General features: G+C 42.4%; 1 protein-coding gene across 1 annotated transcript; it reads left to right on the forward strand.

Moving 5' to 3' along the window:
- Nucleotides 1-426: 426 nt before the first annotated feature.
- MRS2 (magnesium transporter MRS2) lies at nucleotides 427-12,297 on the forward strand. Its single transcript, XM_050308908.1, has 11 exons — nucleotides 427-634; nucleotides 879-952; nucleotides 1,673-1,709; nucleotides 2,310-2,422; nucleotides 2,847-3,020; nucleotides 3,691-3,821; nucleotides 4,514-4,630; nucleotides 7,304-7,456; nucleotides 8,462-8,579; nucleotides 9,307-9,420; nucleotides 10,448-12,297. The coding sequence occupies exons 1-11, from the start codon at nucleotides 427-429 to the stop codon at nucleotides 10,553-10,555; spliced, it is 1,347 nt and encodes a 448-aa protein (XP_050164865.1). The 3' UTR covers nucleotides 10,556-12,297.
- Nucleotides 12,298-12,418: the final 121 nt, after the last annotated feature.

Raw genomic sequence — 12,418 nt, forward strand, 5'->3', positions numbered from 1 at the left:
CTGAGTTTTCAGTTCGGACCTACCTCGTTAGAGGAGCTCAGGCGTGCTTCGCGGGGCTCTTGGGCTGTCCCCCCGCCCCTTTTTCACATATCACCATGCACAAAATCCAGTTAAACTCAGTGGGGTCGAGCACAAGGCTGAGTGGGGGGGTGGTTTCACAGATTTCACAGATCATGGCTTTGTGCATATATTAAGCAACGGCTGTGAACAGGACACTGATGGAACAGGATACTTCAGCTAAACACAGCAGCGGGTCGGCGGGACTCGGCGCTCTCCGCCCGCAGCCGGCGAGCCTGGGGCCGGCCCCTCTGGGGCAGCCTCTCCCGGCCCCGCTCCTCCCCGGCCGCGCAGGGCTGACCCGTCACCCTCGGTGCTCCGCCCTCGCCGCGGCTGCGCGCTGGGAGCGGAGCGGAGGGAGCGGGGCCGATGCTGCGGGGGGTCTCGCTGCTGCCCCGCGCCCTGGGCGGCGGTGGCGGCGGCTGCTGCTGCGCTCCTCGGGTCTGGGCGGGCGCGGCGGGCGGCGGGTCCCGCCCGCGGGCCGCCCCGGGGCTGCCGCCGGGCCGCGCCTGGCAGAGGGAGCGGCCCGCGGCGGTGGCGGCGGTGCCGCCGGGCGCCCGCGGGCTGCGCTGGGCCGGTGAGCGGGCACGGGGTCGGGTCGGGCTGTGGGGCGGCAGAGCGGCAGTGGCCGCGCTGGGTGCGGGGCCGGGCCGTGCCCTCGCCCCTCGCGTTGGGGCGTCGGGTTCGTCGGGGCCTTGTGATGAGCGGCGCTGCTGGAGTCCTGTGGCCGTGCGCGGTGCCGGCGGCTGCGGGCAGGGCTCCGCGCCGCCAGAGGGCAAGTGCGGCGTGCTGGGCGTACAGCTTGTCTTGTCTTCCCCCAGGTGAACTGTGCCGACATGCCCCCACAGAGACCTCCCAGGCCACCCTAGCCAGCGTGTCTCCTGTTTTTGCAGTGGTAAGTACTTCCTGCAGGCATTTCCACCTGCGAGGGCGCTTTATGCAAGATTGCAAGATGATGGGGATCTTTCCCTTTCTTCATTTTTTCTGCCTTTTTTTTTTTTTTTTTTTTTTTAAACTCTTAAAGCATCATAAAAGCAGATGAAGTTGTGTCTTGGAGAACACCCCGACTTCTAAATTGCTGCTTTGAGGTACTCTGACATGACGATCGGTTATGGTACACAGCATCAACCAAGATGCTTTTCTAAGGTCCAGCATCAGGTTCTTAATCGTGAAGGCAGGTCAGCTCTTGGAACTGCTGCAGTCAGAAGGTGTCTTGTTAGGATTGTCAAGGCTTCCTAATGCCTTTTAGAAATATTAGGCCTGTGTCTTGATAGCTGCAATTCTAAGCAAACGTAGGATTTGGTGAAGAACAAGCTCTCTCTATGCTCCTTTTTAAACGAGACTGAAAGCTATTTGCCCCTCTACACCATGCTTTTAGTTTTGGTCAGCCCTGAAGTGGTCAGGTAGTTGGTGACAAACACAGTGAAATATATGGCCATTTGGTGTAATACTTTGTGTAATTGGGATGAACTGTGAATAGAGGGCATAAAAAGTTGCTTTCTCTTCATAATGTATTATCCATTGGGCTTCTATGGAAGTGCAAATAACTTTAGAAATTGATTTCTTGTTTTATAGTGGTTCTGTGAAAAAAATAATAATTTTTCTATTCCTCCAGATGAAGTTTGACAAAGAGGGAAATACTACCTATTTTGGTAAGTTTTCATTGTAGTTTTGTTTGCCTTTTTTCTTTGTCCAATACAGAAAAGCCTAATTGGGAATCTACATGGAGTAAAAAATTATGTTTTGGATACTTCGCTGTGTTCATTCAGGATGTCACAACATTTCCTCTGTTTGCTGCCTCGTATTAGGTCTTCATAGCATCTTTACTGTTAAAATTTTTGTGTACCTTTAAATAATATTTTAAAAATAACATATTACTGTCTCTCACAGGAAGGTAATTTTTGCTTTGTCTTTTCCTTTTTGACCAGCATGCTGCTTTCTCAGTCTTGTCTTTCCCTTCCTGTAGGATTACAAGTGCTTTCTCAAATGAGTCACTAATTTCTGACATGAAATTAATTGTTGCAGCCAACTTTTTCACTTATATCTAGAATTTTTCTACTCAAGATACAGTCTTCTAAACTTTGTAGAAAATACTTACATTGAGGAGTCAATGGGAGGAATGTTTTAGAGATAGCACAGCTTTGCTTTTTTTTTTTTTTTTTTGGTGGGACTTAGTAACACACTAAAATATAATTTCAGAGCATATCTGCTTGTCCTCTAAATGTCTTCTTCTAAAAATACTTTTATGATAGAAAAGAAGAAAACAGAATTGTACCAGGAATTGGGTCTTCAAGCACGAGATTTAAGATTTCAACACGTAATGAGCATTGCAACTAGGAACAACAAAATCATCATGAGAATGGAGGTAATCATTTCCCTCTAAATGAGTGTAAACCCTGTCTTGCATTTTCATTTTCTTGCACAGTTCTTTTAACACCAGCTTTCTGTGACGTACAGTCCAGCAGTAAATGTGTCTTTGGAGCTCTGTGTAGCACGCAAGTACAAGTTTACCAACAGTACATATTAATGACCATTTTCCTGGTTGAGCACAGGAGAGTCATCACTAACATTGTCACAGAAATAAAAGCTTGTGAGGAGCCCTTCTTAATCCCTGGCACAGTGCTCTGTCTGAGCCCATTTGCTATTAGCATGAGATTGAGTTATTTTTGTGCCTGAAAAGACATTAGAAGAATTGTTTTATCACAGCCCAAATATCAAATGTGCTACAGAGTTATGACAAACCTTCAGAGAGATTTTTTCAGATTCCTTGCATGTACTTTCTTTTTCAGTTCCTGAAGGCTGTGATAACACCAGAGTTTCTGCTGATACTGGATTATCGTAATTTGAGTCTGGAACACTGGCTCCTCAGTCAGCTAGCATCTCAGCTGGCTGGGGAAGGTCAGCTGGTTACATATTCTCTGCCCTTTGAATTCCGAGCCATAGAAGCAATCCTGCAGTACTGGGTGAGCTATCTGATTTTTACTTAAATTGTTTGGGAAGTTATTTTTTCATGGAAGGGACAGTATGATTTTATTCTTGTGTTAATATTTACACATACACATTTGCGTATGTGTTCTGCACTTCGTGTATGAGCTCTTTTTTGGTTTTGACTTTTGTTGCTTTAGTTCTTACGGTTTTGTGTGTACGTGTGTTTTCATTCCCTTCACAATAAAGTGCTAATTGGATGTGACGGCTTCACCATGATTTGGACAGTTAAAAAATAAGTCAGAGTTCCATTCTAGAGATGTGCTGTAGCTGAAATGGAAGTCACATAAAAGTGCTGAGGTTTTTGGCCTCTTGAGCACGAGTCAGATGATGATTCCTAGCTGTCATGAAAAATCTGTGCTTGCTAATGCTAATGTAACATTTCTAGGCAATAGTGTATTAGCTTTATCAGTCTTATTAGTGTGGTTGTCAACTGGACTTCAGTTCACTTTTTATTAAATACTGTATTTTGCAGTGGCTTTGTCTTATAAAGTGGTATCTATATAGCAAGTATTTTCCAGGCATTGGAAAGCAGGTTGTATTAACTACTCGTTACTGTAAATTCTGTGTTGAGAGACAAGAGTCAGTTGCCCAAGTCATTCTAAATGAATCGTTTTAATTCTTATGAAGGATCATGTTGTTATCTAGATCAGCAAACTGCAGGGGAGACTTAACACTTTGCAGCCTCAGATCCTTGAGACACTGGAAGCTCTAGTGGACCCCAAGCTTTTATCTGTGGATAGGAGTAAACTACACATTCTCCTGCAGAATGGCAAGAGGTAAATAAGAATAAGCTGTGAAGAGTCTAGAAGATGACAGTAGAAAATGACGTGCATTGAAATGTTAGAAAAACAGTATCTAATATTAATTTCCGAGGTTACTGTAATGCTGGGTTGTGCATCTTGTTTGTAAGTGTAAAAATTTGTATATGAAATACCTGTTGATATGAGGGAAAAGGGAAATATATTCCGAGTTGTCAGAAGTACAACTGTGCTTCTCCAATATCATCTGACAGAACAAAGTAATACCTAAGAGAACAAAATAACCTGAAACCATTCCCCATAATGTAAACCTTTGGAACTATGCTTTAAGTGTTGTATGTATATTATGCTTTAAGGTTACTGGTACACTGGTCCTTCATGTGTTAGCCTCTCTAAAATGACAGTGCAACTGTGCACTTGCTACATGCTCACAGAGTGATTGTTTTTTCTGACTTACAATATACCCAGAAAACACATCTGGATCCCTTCTAGTGTGTGTCTGCACCTCACTGATCCCCAGACAGATCACTTCCACTGCTAAGTGTATGGCCTGTAGAGAATATTTTGAAGGAGCTTTTAGAACCCTGCAGGAAAGTCTTCCCTGGCCACTCCAACTGGTGAGGGTGCTGGCTGGCAAACTCACTTAGAGATTACCTTTGTGCACTGATGCTGGTGGGGATTAGTTGACCTTTTGCCTGTTCTTTCTTCAGCTTGTCAGAACTGGAAACAGATCTTAAGGTTTTCAAAGAAACAATTCTGGAGATCTTAGATGAAGACGAATTAATAGAAGAGCTCTGTCTATCTAAATGGACTGATCCACAAGTATTGTATGTATATTTTGAAACCACTTTTTTAACGGTGAATTTTGTTTCAAGGGTAACTTGAACACCAAACTGTGTGTTCCCTGCTAAAAAAAAAGAAAAATATGCTCTAGTTTTTTAAAGCCCCAGTACTTGTTACTTCAGAAATCACTGTATTTGACATTTTGGAGAGGAACTCCATTATCACTGGTCATATTATGCAGTTACAAATAGTTCTTGGCATAACAGTCCAGCTCATCAGGTATGTGATGGGATGAGCGCAGGATGGCAGAAAAAGCAAATGTTGTTATTTTTCAATATAAATCAGCACTTCCTGGGAGCATTTTCTTCAGTTTAATCAAAAGAAAAATGAAAGAGGCTCTTAAAACTTGTCTTGAATAGGTCAGACACCACACTTCCTTTACTAAAAGTGTTCTGAACACTTTGCTTGTAGCTTTTTGCTCACCAGCAGAACATGAAGGAAAGAGGCCCTACACTCTCAGGTGTAGCATACACCAGCAGCAGCAGCAGCACTGGTCACTTTAATAAAAACTAAAAAGCAGAAAGAGAATGTATATCATATCCAAATATGTTCGGGGCTTAATTGGATTTAAGTCTGGGGCATACAGACATGCTTTGTGTCTAAGCAGGTAACAGAAACTACCTTTCGGGGTTCTTTGTGAAGCTGCTGAATAATAATTTTGCCTAACTTCATTGCATGTGGGTATTAATACTATTCACAGTAGCATGTGTGTGAAATCAGGAGATAGTTTCTTGCCCTGCAGAGCTTAGTCTAAATGTGCAGCAGAAACTCAGCATTCCAAAAGTGGGACATGATTTGCATTTCTAATGCATCTGTTGGAGCAGTGTTGCGAGGGTTCTGAATTCCAGCTGCTCCTGAGCCAGCAGCTGGTCTTTGTCCTGGTTTTGCTCACAGCCTTTCTTTGGACTTGATGCAGTCTGCTGACAAGTCTCTTGTTGCCTCATGGTAGGTAGTGTGTAGGGGATATCTAGGAAAGATCCCAATGTCACCTTATACTCTCGTGTCAGGAGAAACCCCCAGTCATCCCTTATTTCAGACGCTGTTGCACAAGGGTAGGAGAGGTGGTGTGAGGTTATGTGAGGAGTGTTGGAGCTGTGCTGCAGGATGCAGCGAGGTGGTCTGTACACAAGGCACACTGGAAAGCACCAGCCCTGACAGCATGTTTGCAAGCATGCTGGCAGTGTGTGGACAGCTTCTTTTTGCTCCGGGATTGATGCAAATGCTGTGTGGTATTTGATGGATTTGGGAAGCCCGAGCATATGTTAGTTGGCACATATGCCCAGTTAGGCATATAGGTGTCATAGGAGATCTTTTGCAGGAGGAGTGGTGAGCTGAGCCCAGAAAGATAGGATGAGACAGACCTCATATCTTTTTGGGAAGGAACAGCAGACTGTAGAAAACTCATGAGGCAGATGGAGGCCAGTTAATGAAAGCATATCCAGTGGCAGTTCCTTCTGCATCTTTATGGCTTTGTTTCCCTTTGTGTATCAGAGGAGCTGATGTAAATTTAAAGATATTCATCAAATAAGACTTTGAGCTGAATCTGTAGTACAGCAGATAGTGCTCTAAGGCTTTCAAGTTTGCAACTGCTCTCATTTCCATGTGACGAAAACCTCAGAGTCTGGAGGGCTTTCACATCAGCTTAGCCCCATTAGAGAGAAACTAGGGGCTCTGTTAAAGGTCCTCAGGGAGCTTATGTGGGTTGATTCATAAGCCATACCACTTATTTTCTTGGAAAACCATTTCAGAGAGGTTCCTTTAACAGTCAGTAATGCTGGGAGGATATTCTTAAAAAACTTCAGTCTCTCTAGAGAAATGAGATCGTAGCACAGAAGAGAAAATTATGAAGAATCTTCCTGGTTTTCCTGCTGATTTCCAAGCTCCTGTGAATCTCAGGTGGCTCAGGTTTCATCTACACAATGCCAGAAACATACATTCCTCTTTTAGAGGAACACTGCTGCACCAGCAGTAGCACCATGAAGTAGGATGGAAGTCCCTTGGACAGATTTCTAGCAGGAGAGGAGGATCTTTCATTTGATGGTCACTCTTTGACTGCTTCATGCTTCCAAAACACTTTGCAGTATTTGCTGTGTATAGCTCAAATACCTTGCACTTTAACTATTTTAATACACATTTAAACCATCTCCATCACTGTGTAATTGTTTGTGTGTTGACTTTTGGTTATGTTTTATTCTTGGGAGTTTTTGACTGCAGTGTTACAAGTTCTCACCACTGGAGGGCACCAAGAAATTAAGCATCTCCTGTCAAAATTGTTAGCACTTTGTAACTGAATAACACAAACATTTATAGTAATATAAACTTTATAAATAATATAAAATTTACATAACTTTCTAACTTTGTATTATCTGAAAAACCAAGATTTGTGGCGGTGTGCATGCCCTGATGCATACCAGATGCTAACTGCTCTGCTCAGAATAATTGACTGCCTATGCTGAGCTGCTGATAAATATAAAAATATGCCTTTTATGTTAAGCTGTTGGAATTGATGGAATTTTCTCACAAAAAGATTGGATTTTGAGGTCTAGTGTCTAACAGCGCTCTTGTTCCCCACAACTCTTACGTGCCTTAACACATGAGTACTACAGTTGTATATACAACATGTAGCTAACCAGAAAAATATAATTTGTTGCTCGCAGTCAGGAGAGTACATCTGGGATTGACCATGCAGAGGAAATGGAGCTGCTGTTGGAGAATTATTACAGACAAGCAGAAGATCTTGCAAATGAAGCTCGTGAACTCAGAGTACTGATTGACGACTCAGAAAGCATCATCTTCATCAACCTGGACAGGTTAGCCACCTGACCTGTTGGATTGCCAAAAGCTGAGCAGAATTTAATGAATTTAATACCTAGACTTTCTCAAATCTGCTTACAAGGGAAGTTGGAGAATTTTGTCTTCATGAGGGTTTGAATGGACTTGTAGTCACAGCTGTGCTGCACTTCTCTTACCAGTGAACTGGATAAAGCAAACTAGACATCAGTTTTCCCTAGCAGTAGAAACACAGCTTGTCTTAGAACCTTCTGGGAAGCTTTTCAATACAGGAAATGTCTGCAGATTTAGAGGCATATAAAAATTCTGTTCAGAAAAGATTACTAGCTAGATTCTGCCTAGGCTATTCAGGTGTTCATTGCAAGCTACATTATTACTCTGTGGAGTGATACAAGAATTAATAACTTGTGAGCAAGTATTTTCTTTCTGTATGCTACATTTTTCATTAGGAGTCAGATTTCTTACTGAAAAATAATTGTAGCTTGCATTTGCAAGGACTCCTCTTTACCGAGGAGTTATCTGTGGAAGCAGTTCGTGGATGCTGTATCAGGAAACCACAAAAATCTTTTTTGTGGAGATTTGAATATGGAATTCTCCCAAAGAGGCTCAGGTTTATAGTCTGCAGCAATAACCAACTGCTTTTTTGTAAAGTGTATTAATTTGCAAGTTAACAATAAATTTTTGTTTCTTGTGAATATGGGCATATAAACTTAGTGGTGAGAGGACACAAACTTCAGCAGAAATTTATTATTACTCTGTGTATATACACCTCTGAGAAGTGAGAGATGCTGACGAGTCTGATGATGATTAGGCAGAACCTGCTGCCTTAGAGGTATCCTGATGCAGCAATGTCAAAACAGTAGCCCCTTTGTACTGTTGTTTCATGATCTTTTTCACTGGATTGCCTAATTCCAGCATAACTTCTCTTTCACTATTTTATTTTAGTGCATGCTGTATGGAATTTGAGAATTTAGGCAGCAAATCAATTTATGGGTTCCCCTTACAGATGTTTCTCCCTTCTTTAGCCACCGTAATGTGATGATGAGGCTGAACTTGCAGCTGACTATGGGGACTTTCTCCGTCTCTCTCTTTGGCCTCATAGGAGTTGCATTTGGTATGAACTTGGAGTCATCTCTTGAAGAGGTAAGGTACGAGTGCTGCTTTGAGCATGAAATGCGGGCCCTGCTCTTATGGTGCATTTTAAATTTGTTACACCTTCATTCTTTCCACAGACAAGGCTCCAGTGATTCATGTGTTCATGCAGTCACTTTTTTTTGTAAGCAAATAACTGCATGGCTACCTGCACAATATTGTAGCCTTTTTTCTACATCCATGGAAAAGTAATGGGAAGGCAAATTTTTGGTTGTATAAGGGCTGACTATAAAGTAGTATTAAAGTTTTTTTAATGATCAGCTATTCTGAAAAGACCAGCTTTGTCTTCCAGATCCAAGGGTATCTGGCAAACAGCCAGGGCATTTTCAGCTGACCAGAGGAAATACTCTACTGTCAATACACGTTTATACCTAAACTAGGGAGGAGGAGGTACAAACTGCAGGGTACAATTTCAAAACTGCATGTCCCAGCTTTAAAACAAAACAGAAAAAGTAAAGACTTCTTCCTTTTCAAATCAATGTTGAATTTTCAAACTTTCTGATGAAGGAAGGAAAACTGCACGGGACAGTAACAGAATACAGTACAGTGATTCCTAAACAGCTCTTTTCCCAAAGGTAGGCTTTGGCTGTTGGTGGTAGGGAGTTTACCGCTTCCTCCCATAAAGGAGGAGAACACTGGTGGGGAGTAGAGATTATCACTGGGTCATCCCTTTTGTGAAGCGATGGTTGCATGACTAATGGGAATGTTCTGTTGGTAGGACCCCAGGATATTTTGGCTGGTGACGGGGATTATGTTTCTGGGAAGTGGTCTGATATGGCGACGCTTACTTTCCTTCCTTGGGCGGCACCTAGAACCTACACTACCTCCTCACGTATGTATGGCTGGCCAGAGTTTCTGTCTCACACTCTGCATGTACAGTCCATTTCTAAAGCAGGAAATAAGCTGTTCTAGAGGGGTAGGCCACAAAGCATGGAGGAATTCAACTCAGGGCTTGCTCCTTGACAGAGAATGCTCCTAGCTGGATTGAGTGAGGTGGGAAGCCCCAGCAGTGGCCGGAAGTGAAGCTGCAGGCTGTTCCTTGAGACATGCTGTATTTACTTTCACCTGGCAGCCCAAGGGAAGCTGAGGCTCATGGTAGAAGCAGCCCTCATTTGCCTTCTCAGCTACCACAGCAGTCTGTTCACAGCAAGACACATAACAAATGCTGCCCTCGTCCTCCCACCCACATCCTAACTATGGATCTGTAGTTCCTGTCATGTAAAAGACTAAAGGAGGATGAGGTCAAGTGCTATCCGTAACATCTGTCTGGAGAGCAGTGCCGTGGTTGTGATGTTCTCTCAGTCTGAGGTTTGTAATAGCTCCTCACATGCATGCCAGCTATCTTTGTCATTGATGCTGATGGTAGCAAGCTGTATGAAGAGATCCATCTTTAGATTAGCACGTATGAGTCAGTTTCCCTGTTGACTGCCCTTTCCGGGACTCGTGGAACTGTATTGTCTACCTCTGGTCTGCACTCTAATATTTATAGTGGATGTATTAATGGATTCAGAAGTTAAGTTGCTACAAGGGACAAAGGAAGGGAGACTCAGATATAAGTCCCCTTCTTGTCTCCCCTCCTTTGCCACTAAGAGGCAAATTGAAGTAGTTTGTTGTGGATTGTTGACTATGGCTGCAGTTAACTGGATTATCCGTAAATGTTGTTCAAAACCAAGTCCAGTACATTCTGACTTTGGCTTGGAAGAATGTGCTGGAAGGGATTAGGGAGGGAGAAGCTAGAGACACTGTTCTGAAAATAAGGGGAGAAAAATCAGAGTTCGGGCCTCTGTGAAGCTTTATTTCCTTCTGCTGCATACAGAGCAGCTTCTCATGTAATCACAGGGTATTTTCTTCTTGCTTAGGTTCCTGCAGTTTTGAAAAAATCCCAACCATCAGCTGGAAGAGTGGAGATAAAGAACAGCCTTAAAGCAGAAACATTTGGGCTGAGCAGAACATTACCAAACCAATAGGAACATAAGGAAAGAAGAAACTTCTGTTTTTACAGGGTGGACTTCGGACACTTTCCTTGCATTTGTTCTTCCTTACTGAAAGCTGCAAGAATTTCTAAACTTGCTAATTTAATATATATTTTGTGCCAAAAAAAATACTGTGAGATTTTTAATTCTTACACGTGAAAGGAGAGGAGCACCAGGGAAAACAGCAACATGCTTTACACAGTAGTGTCCTCTCCGCTCCATGTGTGCTCCATTAGTTTTCTGTATCACATACATATACTTTACTTTTTGGGCATTCTCATTTTATGTGTTTCTGTCAAATACTTCTTTGCCTAATGGCCCTTCTTACAGAGAACAGAATTTTTTGCTTAAAGGATGACAGCATTCATCAAGTATTCTGGTTCTGAGCTGCAGATTGAGGAATCAGACTTCAAATGTCAAAGAAAAATCCACCCCAAGAGTGGCTTTTTAAATGGATTTTTAAGGCCCTATTTAATTGCAGAGAACAGATTTTTCCAAAGCAAAAAGCATACCTGCATCTTTTGTGAAGCATGACCACTAAATTGGCAGCAACCAGAAATAATAGTTTCCCTTATTTTACGTGAGCAGTAACAGGCTTTGGAATCTAGTTACTTATCTTGGTTATTCCTTAACAACTAATTTAGGCCCAAAACATGCAGTTTTAGGAACAGGGAAAGCAGGCTTATGGATAATGCCCACTTGTATTTGCCACCTGATAGTATTTCAACATGAATTGATACAGCTGCAGTTTCACAACTCCTCCTGTTATGAGGACTGATTCAAATTCTGCTAAAAATCAACAGATGGGTTCTTAGTTTCTCTGAACTGGGCTATGCTTTCTCTCTTCTCTCCAAGACAAACCATGGACTAGCCTGCACCACCGTAAGTAGCCAGGTTAGTAAAGGGTGTGGAAGCCTGGTATCCTGTGATGGACTGAAGGAAGGAATAGAAGCCTTATGCCAACTGTGTGTGTTTTTATTTAGCACTTCTCTCTGAGGGCGTAGTTCTCCACTGGTTTCTCTCAGTCTGTAGAGGGAGCATGAAATCCTTTTAAATGAAGGCCTAAACTGCCCATTTCTTGTTTAGGTTTTTTTAACCTTGCTGTAACACAGTGAGCAGCTCCTTTGGTGCCACCAGATAAATCGTTGTACTGGCAGGAGTTGGTAAAACAATAACTGTGGCTGTGAACATTTTTACTTGGGACTAATGAGTCAAAAATGGAAATAAGGGACATAAAGTTGTGCAGGCCTGTGATGCTGGTTTGATTAAAATCAGTTTTATGTAATTATTTTTCAAACAGTTCTTTCTCTGTATGTGACTTCCAATTACAGATACAAAAGGCACAAGAAGGTGAGAAAGTTAATGGGATTCATAATGGTTTTGAGTTTTTTAGCTGAATTTTTTTGCAGTCTTTTGGCTTAGCAGGTGAAGCTGTAAAAACCCTCTAAACTGAACAATCCAGTAGAATAACCAAGGGCTCATATACCTTGGCTGACAGCTCAGTGCGTGAAAAGACATGGATGCTGATGTTTTCAACCAAGTGGTAGTTGCATGAGGCCAGAACTGAGATATGCAGGTGCAGCTGTTTGAGAAACTTTCACATAAGCTTTTGTGCAGAGAGGCTTCTGTGAACTCCTTTTGACTCCTTTTCCTGTACATAACTGACTTAAAGCACAATAAAAGCAGAGAGGAAGACAGGTCTTTTACAAGACTGCTTTTTCCCCTCTACATACGTACGCACATGTTTAATGGTTTTTTTACAATTCAAGAAATCAAAATGCATTCAGATGCAGTAAAATTACTTTGAGATCATACATAGGAAAAATAAAAGCCAGTGGAAGGTGTATGTTCAGAATG

This window comes from Myiozetetes cayanensis, unplaced genomic scaffold (assembly GCF_022539395.1).
Source record: "Myiozetetes cayanensis isolate MyiCay16 unplaced genomic scaffold, myiCay2020 scf1, whole genome shotgun sequence".
Taxonomy (NCBI): domain Eukaryota; kingdom Metazoa; phylum Chordata; class Aves; order Passeriformes; family Tyrannidae; genus Myiozetetes; species Myiozetetes cayanensis.